General features: G+C 39.4%; 1 protein-coding gene across 4 annotated transcripts; it reads left to right on the forward strand.

Annotated features, from left to right (window-relative positions):
- Positions 1-6,514: 6,514 nt before the first annotated feature.
- Positions 6,515-12,701, forward strand: paplnb (papilin b, proteoglycan-like sulfated glycoprotein). 4 transcript variants are annotated; one of them, XM_080882899.1, is made up of 13 exons: positions 6,515-6,632; positions 6,856-6,938; positions 7,279-7,388; positions 8,154-8,214; positions 8,304-8,406; positions 8,474-8,604; positions 9,056-9,376; positions 9,599-9,775; positions 9,852-10,002; positions 10,088-10,168; positions 11,369-11,522; positions 11,638-11,713; positions 12,094-12,701. In XM_080882899.1, exons 2-13 carry the CDS (start codon positions 6,882-6,884, stop codon positions 12,373-12,375), a joined length of 1,704 nt encoding a protein of 567 aa, XP_080739025.1. In that variant the 5' UTR covers positions 6,515-6,632; positions 6,856-6,881; the 3' UTR covers positions 12,376-12,701. The 4 variants fall into 4 exon arrangements, with proteins under 4 accessions (XP_080739025.1, XP_080739028.1, XP_080739027.1 ...); XM_080882902.1 differs by having other exon boundaries at positions 12,097-12,701; XM_080882901.1 differs by having other exon boundaries at positions 8,477-8,604.
- Positions 12,702-12,966: the final 265 nt, after the last annotated feature.

Genomic DNA, 12,966 nt, shown 5'->3' on the forward strand with positions numbered 1-12,966 from the left:
AGGGTTGGGCTCTGGATGTACCTCTGTTTCTCTTTTTGGTACTGCGCATGTTTGCATGCATACGAGTTAATCGGAGCATTTACTGTATCCTTCTTCAGTTGCTTGCTTGTGAGTTGTTCATCATTCAGTTTTGTAGTCAGTAACTGAAAAGCATGCTCTGTTGTGTTGAGATCAGGTGACCCACTTGGTCACTGAAGAATATATCATTTCTTTGTCTTGAGAAACTCCTGCTTTTGCGGTATGCTTTGGATTGTTATCCATTTGCAATGTGAAGAGTTGTGTTCTGTTTTGCAGCATTTAGCTGAATGTGAGCAGAGTATAACTCTGTACATGTCACAATTCATCGTTCACATCATCAACGGCTGTTTTATCCTCTTTGCAGACCTCTTTCCATTCATGAAGCCTTCTAGATCGTAAACTATGATATGTTTAGCTCCTATAAAGCATTCTTGATTTGTTGTGAAGCAGTTTTCCCTAACCATGGAAATAATTCTGTCATCATCCACGTCTGAGGTATTTCAGTCCTTCTGGTGTTGCTGAGCTGACCACTTCTTTTTAAGAATGTAGAAGATTGCTGATTTGGCCGCTACTGAATCTTCCAGTGAATAGCCATGAAATGCAAGTTCAATATGTGGAATCACCTCCATTTCTTTTATCTGCCTAATTTGTCATGGAATAATGAGAGAAATTGCCCCTTTTGCCGTGAATTGTCTAATTACATGTTAGCCTCTGAAAAATGGGCCCTATGTCTAAAAATGGCCATATATTTCTGGCCCATTTACACCAATGAGGTGCCATAAATAGTGTAGGAATTCTGTGTGTCAAAGACCCTGAACCCTACAAGGCCCTAAGGACTGAAGGCATGCGTGAGCCACTACCTCGTAACTTTCCTTTTTCTTCAGTGACAGAGAGCCTATTTATGCCCACATTTTGAGAATAAATCACATTTGGGAAACATTTTCATGAAACTTTTTCTTCCTTTATGAGCAGTGATGATAGCGGCCTCTCTGAAGGCATATGCAGACGAATCCAGAGTTTGTGTTCAGATTGTTTGTGCAAATCCAAGCCAGTGAGAGATAAGGACAGAGACAGAACGGCTGAGACAAATGTGCGTCCACATAATCCACGTAACTGTTTTACCTAGACTGAATTCTAGACAGATAGATGAATGAACAAGGTGCCAGAAAGTCCCAAGGTTTTGAAAACTGATATTATCACCACCACCTTACTTGATAAACCTCAGCCACCTAATGCTCAAGGTAAACAAAATCAGCCTTCAGGAATTTCCCCGTTCCCATAAACTTATTATTCAAACCAGATCAAATCCACTTTTTTGTTTCTTCCTCTTTTATTTTTTGTTTTTTAATTTTAATTTTAATTTTCATAGTTTCTTTGTGGTTTACTTGCAATTAGTGCGCTACCAATCCGTTAACATAAGCCACATACAAATGCTATGTTAATTGATACATTTATATACTGTTGTAAAGAGGGGTTCAGCCACGGTCAGACATCTGAAGGGTCAGGGGGTTGTTGCAAGTAAGTTTCTGTTAAACCTCCAAGAGTGATTCTATTTTCTGAGGCACCTCTGACACTCATCTAGACCTCAACAATGCCCCCTTTCTCCTGTCTGCCTCACGCTTGGCTGGCCTCTCTGAATACGACCCAGGATGAAATAATCCATACTCCTGATCCCCCACACAGCACTTACATAAAGAGCACCCACCTAACCACAAATGCAAAGCTACACATTTTAGTCCTTAAATGTTTTTAGGAGCTCATTGAAACACATGCATAACCTGTATAGAGTTGGCAGCCGCCTGCAACTTTAAACCTCAACAAACTATAATTGAGAATTCACATTTGCAAAGGACAATAAATAAAGCACACATAAAAAACGAGTTGGTGCACATAAAAGATACAGAAAAAGTGTATCTCAACCTTCCTAGCTTCCACAGAAGTGTATGGAAAACTTAGCTAAAAGCGCCATCATGTGGAAATGTTTGGAAATACACAGGCTTTACCATCAACACTTTCAGCATTACACACACGCACACACACACACACACACACACACACACACACACACACACACACACACACACACACACACACACACACACACAAAGAGAGAGATAGATAGACCATAGTATCTAGTTTCTTTGGATTATTGTAAAGTAAAAAAATAAATAAATAAAGGTGAGGGTGCATTAGCGCACGCAGCATGGGTGTCTTACACATCTGTGATGTTTCATTCAGATGACATTACCAAGCCACTTTCTGCATGCATTACATTTTTATGGCTCCAGAGTAAGGATCCGGGTGCTCTGGAGCATTATATGAAATGCCAAAGGAGACCTGAAACTCCTGAGCAGCTGAAATCTTACACCAAGCAAGAATGAGAAAACATGTTACTGTCAAAAATAGAGCTTAGTATTTCGCATTAACAGTTACAGAAGGGTTTCAACATTTCATATGCTGTCCCATTTTAAATATAGGGATCACCGGAATTTGAAATCATTGCATTAAATTTCCACAAACCATTATGATTTTACACGGTCCCAGCATGTTTTGAAAATGTGGTTGTGAATGAAGAAATGAACTAAAATAAACTGCAACATGTTCATCATGATGTTGCCTCTGAAAAGTAAAAGGTATCTGTCCTTTACAACTAAATGTTCTGCGTTGATAACGTACAGCAGGGTTTAGCCCTAAATAGCACCATTGTGGGCATCATAGCACAGAGGGAGTGAGTTAGGAGGAGGGCAGGCCTGCTGCACTCTGGCTGGGATCCATACTTAACACATAATCTATATTATCTTTAGTCTGCATGTTGACACATTCCGGATACGCTCAGTAAATAACCACAGAGACAAGTAAGACTTCATTTTCTTGTATTTCGCTGATGGGAAATTTTTAAAGTTTATTGATATGTTTTGTTGAATACTATAATGAATACTTTGCTTGATTTTTGTTTTATTGATCGGTTTTTGTCTGGTTTTGTCTCTTCGTGCTTTAGTGAAGAACTGATGAGGGTCTTTTTCCTCCTGATCTGTCATACCAGTATTTTTTGTGAGCTTTTGCTTTGAAAAATTAAATCTGCCACCTCATAAATACGAAGCAATATTTTTTGAGTAAAACGCAACTCAGATATTCAAATACATGAAATTAAAGGTTTATTTATTCAAATAATTGATCATTAAGGCAACTGTACTTGGCATAAACTGTATGTGTACAAGTGAATGTAATTCGACCAGATTCCATTAAATGTAACATTTTATATTGTACTTATGCAACAAAATTACATCAGTACAAAAAATTTACATGTAATGTAACTGCTTAAAGTCTTACACACACACACACACACACACACACACACACACACACACACACACACACACACACACACACACACACAGCTGCTGTCTTTGTTGTCTAGGTAATGTGTCCTGAACCGATTCATTAATAATTCATTACTTTTCTTTTGAAACTTACACCCTTGTATTTTACACCACTTTCAGAGTAAGGGTATCCCCCTGACATTGGCCTCCATCGAGCAAGTTGTCATGTTTTGATAAGAGACCGAGGGTGGTGAGGTCATCGTCTAGACTCCTTATCTTTACAGCCATTTAAAGGGTAGGAACCTTTGGTGGCTCTTTAACACATTTTTGAAGATTTGGATTTTGTCACTGTTTTAATGCATTTAACTATTTAATTCTTTAAAGACTTTAAAATTGATTGAGTGTATATTTTAAAAATCGAATCTTTTAAAAAATTAAAAATAGGAAAGAATACTTTTTTTTTTTGTTTGTTTTACAGCACTAATTGAATATAAAAATATTTTCGTATCCAAAGTCCTATTATTACTTTCCTTGTGTTTTCACCTGTCGCATCACTTTTCCCTCCCTTTTCTACGTAGCCCTTATGGTTTCCCGTTCTTTTCCCCGTCACCTCTGTTTATTGCCAGCATTCTTTGGATCTTCTCTGACGTTTGCGCCAGAAAACTCCGGGAAGATGATTATACACTGTTTTATTTTAGGCTGTTTATTTTTGGGATAACCAATGTAAAAGAATAGTGGCGATGTCTTTGGTCCAGGCTGTGAAACGATCACTTTACACTTTTAGAGAGGTCCCAAAAATTCATTGCATTGACAGCACGCCGGTGCATTAGTGCATACTGTTGGCCTGCTCATCTGTAAAGTTTCCATTACTACTGAACAATATGCAGTTGTTAGAGTAACTGCTGGCATTTGCCTGTAATTCCTTAATGTAAAAGAATGGGCCAGCCACATTCTGCATTTATCCAAATGGCATGTGACATTTCAAACTGACTTGCAGTAGTATAGCTCCACGTGTCTTCAATAGTTCAGCTTATATTATAACATGCATATGACTGTGTGCATGTGTGTCAAGGCAGAGGACGAGGTTAATCCATCTGCTCAGACAGCCGAAGGAGTAAATAGTCTCAATTTGGGAGGAGGGAAGAAACACATAATCTCATGTCCCGCCTGCCCCTCATCGAAGCCGGCAGTAATTTGGACTAGGGGGTGTGGGTGTGGGTGGAGTAGGGGGTTGTAGCTTGGTATAGCCATGTCAGTGAAAGGGCACTTGGATACACATAAAACACATACAACTATACACACATACACCCAGGGCCGCCTCCAGAAATTTTTCATAGGGGTGGCCATATAGGAGTCACTGAAAATATTGGGGGTGGTACACCAAAAATAGCATTTTCAGTTTTATTATGCTGTTGTCAAATATTAATTACTTGAAAAATATAGCAAAAAACAGAGTAAGAAGATAATGATATGCCTAGTTAATTTCCTGCTATTAAAGTTGTTAGATAGAAATGCATTTTTCATTCCCTGTGAAGAGCTTAGATCTGCATCTTTGACATTTCTCACCCAAATTGAATAATTTCTTTGCAGTTGAACCTATCACAGCTATTGGCTACAGCTAAATGCTTCCCTTTTCTTCCAGAAAACTGCTATACTGAAGACTGACTTGAGTATCAGGTGACTGAAAGTTGCTACAACACGAGGATGGAGACAGAACCAAATCCAGAAGAAGGAGCCAGCGCTCCAGACAATTCCAAGGAAGAAGGAAGTCTGGACACATCAGGGTTTGAAACAACTGCTGAGCGTCTGGTGGAGCTGATAAACAGCATGGAAGTGATGCTTTTGGACGTGGAGCAGTTGAGGACCACCTGCAGCGAACAGGTTTCTGAGCTGACGCATGCGGCAGCAGACCTCAGGAAGCAGCAAGAGGACCTTAAAGAGAGCTACTCCGAGCTGTCCCGAGAAATACAGGAAATCGTGGAATCAATGGACGACCTGTTCAGCACCAAGAGTGCCTTTGAACCTCAAGAGAAGCAAACAGAAGCTGAACCAGCAGCTTTGAGGGACAAAAAGTGACTGGCAGATTTAGCTTCTCTTTGTATCGTGTTTGGGATTGTGGTTTTGAGTTTGGATGCTTACATTTTGAATGGATGGGTCGGTGATGGGGTGAGATGCTGAAGTTTGACATCGCTGAATCGTGCTTTATTGTCTTTGTTAAGGTTTTTGTCATTGATTGCTAAGTCTAGCAACAACAATATTTTTTCTTATTTTTATAATATAATATCACTGACTTTATGTATATATATATATATATATATATATATATATATATATATATATATATATATATATATATATATATATATATATATATATATATGAATGAATGCTGGATTTTCCCTTAAAATAATAGTTTCATTCAAACATTAACAATATGAACCCAACAAAGGCACAGTTTATTGCCTTTCTTTTTTGTTTGATTGCTATGTACTTGCATCTTAAAGGCGATGACAAGAGACTATAACGGCTCCTCTAGTATTGCAGCTCATTGGCACAGGAACGTTGATGTTCACTGATTCCCGGTGTTCCTTGTCCTCCATGCTACGTTCACATCCAGGCCATGCTCCACTGTGGTTTCTTGCTAAAAATAAAACTAAATAGAGCTTTAAACCTATGTTTACCTCCCACTAGCTCCCCTGTTGTGATTTACTCGTCTGTATTTAGTGGTTACAGGATGTGTGAAGGAGACAATCAATGGTGAGACACTTCAGAAAAGGCAATCAATGGAAAATTCTCTTTCACACTGAGTCACGTTTTAGTGCGCTTCGCAAATAATACAACTTTAAGATATGTTGCAGAGACGTATTTAAATTGCACGTGATGACACATGTAACCTCCTTTATATTATGAAATGAACCAAACTTTGATGATGTTCCATTTCTGCATGAATCTATACATTGCCTCTACATTTGCATAATTTCTGTACCTCCAAAACATTTGTGTGAATAAAAAGACTTGATGTAAATTAACAACATGAGTCTCGGTACGTGGAAGTTCTAACTTCAGACATTCTGCTCCAGCAAGAAACATATTTACGATCAAAACAGAACAAAAAAAATAGAAAACCAGTGTTTCTCTTAGTGGTTGAAATCTGACACTTTATGGGCTGTGGTGTCAGTAAGCAGTGAGAGGGTGATGGAAGAAGAAATGCTGGGTGTCGTTGCCTGCTGTCACTGCTGAAGTGCACATCCCACCGTGCAGCTTGTCAGCAAGCTGGGAATTCACTTCAATCAGGTAATTCAGTAATAAGATTTTACATGTTTTTTTAATCCAGCTTTTCATTTGTATTTGCATGGAATAGATACTTGTTAAGACATTAGCAGGGGTCCTGAGGGACTCAGGTTTCATCTGATACACGTTAATCTGTTAATGGATGAATGAACTGCACGCACATCATTTGTGTTAAATGGAATTTCTTGCACTGTAAGTTGCGTTAATTAATTGCTATCCTCGTCAGTAGTTCAGCAGTGGCTTCAGGTGAACATGAATATCCTGCAAGTCCTGGGACTCCTACAGCTGCTGGCTGTACCTGCTTTTACAGTGAGTTTTTTTATGTTAACAATATTAATAGTATTGTATTATTACAGATTCATATCAACAGTACCTTAAGACACAGGAAAATATTCCTTTGATTTTTTTTTAAGTGGTAAATGATTTATTTTCTGATGTGCAAGCATGATTAGTTCAATGTGTCACAGAACAGGTTTGTAAAAATGTTGTGTAATGTATAAGTGTTAGTTTGTGGCTAAATGCTATATTTTTTTAGTGCGTCTTGCATGCGTTTAGTGTGTGAGTTAGGGATTTGTGTCAGGTCCTGATGTCCCATGTGGGAGCACAACATGTTCCAGAGCCTGACTTTGAGTTTCTCTTATTTGCTTAGTTGACACGTTCGACCCACGACTACTGGGGTGGGTTTGGAGCCTATGGACCCTGCAGCCGCAGCTGTGGCACAGGGGTGGCAGTGAGAACCAGGAAATGTATTACTTCAAGGTAGGGCAAAGAAATGCATGAAGTAAAGAGCCTCATATTTATATTCATTGCTATTGTGTTTTGAATATGTGAACTTAAGGTAATTTTGTATTCATTTGTAACATTACAAAAGACTCTTTGTTAAGTCTAATTGTTGAATGTTGCCATTGTGTTTCTTAAATTTGTACAGTCTTAGTTCAAGCAGTAGGATCAAAGCCATTCCTTTAATCCTGACCACCTCTCCAACCACTCTGTGCTGGGGGAGGTTTTATTGTAGATACATCCTATCTGAAAGATCTGTTTCTTTTGATGTAAGCTTCCTGGGTTTACGACCCTTTGGTCAGCAGGAGGTCTGACACACACACACACACACACACACACACACACACACACACACACACACACACACACACACACACACACACACACACACACACACACACACACACACTCTTACAGAAGTTCACACATATACATAAAATGCTTTGTCTTAGAACCAAGGGGGCGTGGCTTTGTTCTGACGTGTTTTGTGTGAACTGTCTCTCAATAAAAGGTAGCAGGAGGAGGTCAGATCTGGGGGTCATTTTCGTGGTGGACACAGACGAGGCCTCCCTTGCGCAAATAATCGATCGATCGACTGTCTTGTTTTCTTCATGATGAATAAGTCTCTAGAATTAGCGGGGCTTGTGGAAACACAGACCCAACACTCTTCTTATATCGTTTTTAATTTGTGTCTTTTTTAACACTTGAGTGTGCAAATGCCATTTATTTCATTTCCTTCTGCAGGACAGATGGTGGACATAACTGCATAGGATCCTCCAAATCATTCCGCACCTGCAATACACATGTAATTATCCTTTAAACCCATTTAAAAATACTTTCACAAAGAGAAAATGGATAGTATCTTGTTTAAATGTTCGATTTCCTGTCATGCAGGAATGCCCAGTGAGCTCAAGGGATTTCAGACAGGAGCAGTGCTCCCAGTTTGACAGAATGGACTTTAATGGCAAACGCTACACATGGTTGCCTTATTGTGGAGGTACATGTACAATATGTACAACAATATTTAAGTGTTTTTAGGTTTGTGACTCCCTAACCTTTTCTAGCAGCTAATCCATGTGAGCTCAACTGTGTCCCGAGAGGAGAGGATTTCTTTTACCGACACAGAACTGCAGTGGTAGATGGGACCCCGTGCTATGTGGGCCGCAGTGATATCTGTGTGGATGGTGTCTGCAGGGTGAGATTTGGAGCTGCAGATTAGACCTATGCATGTGACTCTTACTTAGTTTGAATATTTGGGTTTCAATGTACCAAATAATCCAAGAGCAGGGTGTGACGCTAGAATAGAGCATAAAAATGAATCTAAATAAGGTTGAAAGATCGCCTGTATATTTTTTACTTTTAAAGATGCAGATTGTTCAAAGCAAAGACGTTTTTTCTTTATTGCTAACTCTTGTTTGTCAGCCAGATTTAGAAAAAAAGATTGTTGAAGTTAAAGGTAGAAAAAGAATACATAAGATATTTCTGTTGTTATCCTCCCTTTCTTTGATGCAGTCTTTTAGTTTTGTTTTAGTCATAGAGAATTTTACTCTCCTAAAAGGCGATTTATAGGACTCTTTTCACTTTTGTAATACCTGTTGGTTCTTTTTCTTATAGTTATTTCCTAATAATTTGTCTTTTTTTTTTAGATACTGACCCGTGGAGAGTTTATGGGCTTGGATGAAGACACTAACTCAGTACACTCCTCTGCTCCAGTTGTTGTTGCTGCTCCTCGTCCAACAGAGACATTCACATATGTCTATAGAGCTAGTGTGTTTGGCGAGTGCTCTGCCTCGTGCAGCGGAGGCATGCAGCATCGTAGTGTGGAGTGTGTAGTTGAGGACTCAGTGAACCCCCATGTGGTCGACGAGACTTACTGCATTGCCCAGCGCCTGCAAAGGCCACCGAGTCAGCAGGCCTGCAACATGCATCCATGTACTGCAGAGTACAGCGTGTCCAGCTTCAGTGGAGTATGTCTCCTACGGTTAAAAACTATCATATTTGAACTATCCTAATGATATGAAACAGTTATGTCTACTTAGACCATCTTTGCCATTTTAATTTTGTTTTTGGCTGATACAACACCTATCTTGGATAAAGTATGACCTTGTTCATATGATTGTTACACTGCTTGTATTTATCAACTCAAATCAGTTAAAAATATTAACTAAATTGTTGCATTTGATGGTCAGTGTTCAGCAACCTGTGGAGAAGGACAGCAGACAAGGGAAGTTGTTTGCGTTGGACCAGGAGGCGAACATCTGCCTGATCATGCATGCAGTGGACTGGTTCGACCTCCTTCTGTCCAGGCCTGCCGCAGACCTGCCTGTTACACACGCATAACCTGGCATATGACAGAGTACGGCCTGGTAAGGGAACAGAAAGCAAAAAAAAGCTTTAACTGTTATTTTCCTTTCAGCGTTACTAGCTTTGTTTATCTCGCAGTGTTCGAGAAGTTGTGGTGGTGGTGTGAGGGAGAGGAGAGTTGCCTGTTTTGACACTGATTTGAACCCCTACCCTGAAGATCGTTGTGGGTTAGCTCACAGACCACATTCTGTGGAGGAATGCAACACGCAGCCCTGCCCTGGGGTGCAAAGTGAGTGACATCTGAATGCAGCAAGTTCTGATCATTTTTACTTTTATTTATTTATTTTATATTGTCAACCTTGTTTCTTTTCCAGCGGCCCCAAGTGTGCAGGACCCAAGGCCAGGTGGAAGCACTATTAGAGGATTTGTGCCCCATATTCCAGAAGAACCTTCAGGTATGATGAGTGCGGAAATGTTACCATCTTTCTTTGCATGGTTGAGCATGCAATTTCTTTATATGTGGCACTACAACATAAGATCACCCTTGTGTGTAATAGAACCTCATAGAATCATATCATCCCAATAGAGCACTTTTCTCTCAGACTGCAGGCTTGCTTGTAGTTTCTAGAGATTTTAAAAGCAGAATGGGAGGCAGAGCCTTCAGCATTCAGGTCCCAGTTTGGATTTGGGGGAAGTTTACTTTAAAGACTAAGCTCAAAATGTTCTTTTTTTGATGAAGCTTATAGTTTAGGCTGGGTTGGCTGACCCTGAAGCAGATTGTAGCTATACTGCTATAGAGCACAGACTGCTTCAGGAACTTGTCTACTCACCTCTTTTCATTGCCCACATGTTTACACACCACTGCAGCACCAAATCTTTGTCTTCTCTGTCCCGTAGTCTGTATTTAGTCCTGTCTCTATGCTCTTACCCACTATTGCAAAATGGTTGTTCATATGGGGTTGTTTGATTTTTGGGGTTTGCCTTATAGTACAAAGCTCCTTCAGGCATTTTTTCTTGTGATTTGGTACTACTGAATTGAATTGAACTAATTTGAACAGAACTGATATTACAGTGCTGAATAATGAATTAATGAACATTTAGAGACACTCACCCACACAGACATAGCAGTGTTTCACAACTCAGAGTGCATTTTATATATGTGAAATCAAAGCCACTGTAAAAAAACAAAAAAAAACCAAACGTTTCTTAAGACGACGCAGACAGTAATTTTAGTATTGTAACACAGTTGAGGGTTCTTCACGCAATAAAGATAATGTACGCTTTCGGCATGTTGTAATTGTTGCTGTCTAGACTATGACTGTGCTGCCCTCCCATTGCCTTCTTGTATTTCATAGACAAACAGAAAATTCCAAACTTGTTTTAGCCTAATTTCCAACTTAGATAACTGGAGGTAAGCCACAAGCTCAAACACAGCCATTTCTTTTTCCTTCTACGAAGCGTTTTCTGTATTATAAAAGCTGTTTTTTTTAACTAAAAACAACAACAACAAACTTTTCATGACTTATCTTTTATTACCTACAAAGATGACTGAGAACCTACACAGACTTATTAAGAAATGTTAGTCAAAAGCTTTTAAAATTAGAAAGGAATGCATGCATACAGTATATTTGACCTCATTTGTTTACTTGCTTTAGTTTCAAGGCCAGCTACAAACAGTGTGTATGACTCTTACCCTAATGAGGTGAGACCTCACTGTACGCAGTCGCCTTACGGCTGCTGTCCTGATGGCCGTACCTCTGCCACGGGGCCCAGGAACCTGGGATGCTCACAAGAATGTGTCCGCACTAGGTAACATGAGTACCTCTAAACACTATTTTGCAGAAAATGATGTGAAAGTGTAGAGAAATCTTTTCCCCATTTTCAAACTGAAATTAAAAAAGAAAAATCATCGTCTCTGTTTTAGGTATGGCTGTTGTTTGGATGGGGTGACACCCGCTCAAGGATTCGGACAGGCTGGCTGTCCTGAGTACCAGACTGTGGTAGGAATCACATTATTAACTAATTTTATGAGCCAGTCACAGTTAACCTTTCTGAATAATATAACAGCTGTGTATATAAATCTAGTGATGACCTTCACTTAGTAACAAAGTATTTGCCAAGTTTACTAAATTTGAGTGTTCACCAAAAAGATATGGTCAAATAGAAGCACCACAGGGATAAAATATCATGTGTTTTTAGAGCATTATTCACAATAACAACCATAAGAAAGTATCTTTGTCTCTGCAAAACAATTATATAATCATATATGTAACGCTTAATATTTCTTTCACCATTTAAAATGTCTAACAATTGCAGCTCTTTTTCTGCAGACCACACTACAAATATAATGTATATATTGCTTTGTTTTCTCCTATATCAGCAGCACCCATCACCCACTCCTCCATCCACTGGCAATTTGTGCTCCCTGCCTCGTGATGAGGGCCCCTGTGAGACCTGGACGGTCCGGTTCTGCTATAATCCTGCCACTGCCAAGTGTACCGAGTTCTGGTATGGAGGCTGCCAGGGCAATCCCAACAACTTTGTGTCCCTGGAGGCATGCCAACGAGAGTGTGGAGGTGTGGCGAGGGTGCCTGTATCCACATCTCCAAGAGAAACTACAAGGAGAGCGACACTCAGGGACCTTCTGAGAGCAAGGCCATAACCACACATGTCACTGATATCTCCAAAAGTGCCCAGTCATGCTCTCTGTTTAAAGAAAATCAAGTGATTTTGGTACACAAATGTAGCCTATAGTATACACACCAAATAAAGAAAAAAAGAACAACAAACCACATTACATATTTCATTTAAAAATATGATTTGCCATCACAAATATTATAGCTATTTTTCCTGGTTTCACTGTCTTTCAGTTTGTTTTTGTGATCTCCACTATGTCAGTGTATGTGTTGTTGCCCTGTAGGTCGGGATTCAAACAAAAAATTATTTCATTGTAATTACTCAAATTAAATCATATATCCAATTAATAAATGTTCAGCTATGTTGTAATTTTGAAAAAAAAAAATGCTTTATTTGCATCTTCATTTCTTGTAGGGCATCATTACTGACATGTCAATACACGAGCAGGATAATAGTAAAAGCTACTCAGAGGTGCTCCCAAGTTCACAAGGGGTCACCACAACAGCTAGCTCCACTTGTATGCTGGATGTCTTTCTTGATGCAGACCTGAAGGGTTTTGTGTGTCCTCCCAGGGATGAACCAGAGATCTCTCTATGTTAAGTGAATGTGTAAACAG

This window comes from Rhamphochromis sp. 'chilingali', assembly GCF_963969265.1.
Source record: "Rhamphochromis sp. 'chilingali' genome assembly, chromosome: 5".
Taxonomy (NCBI): domain Eukaryota; kingdom Metazoa; phylum Chordata; class Actinopteri; order Cichliformes; family Cichlidae; genus Rhamphochromis; species Rhamphochromis sp. 'chilingali'.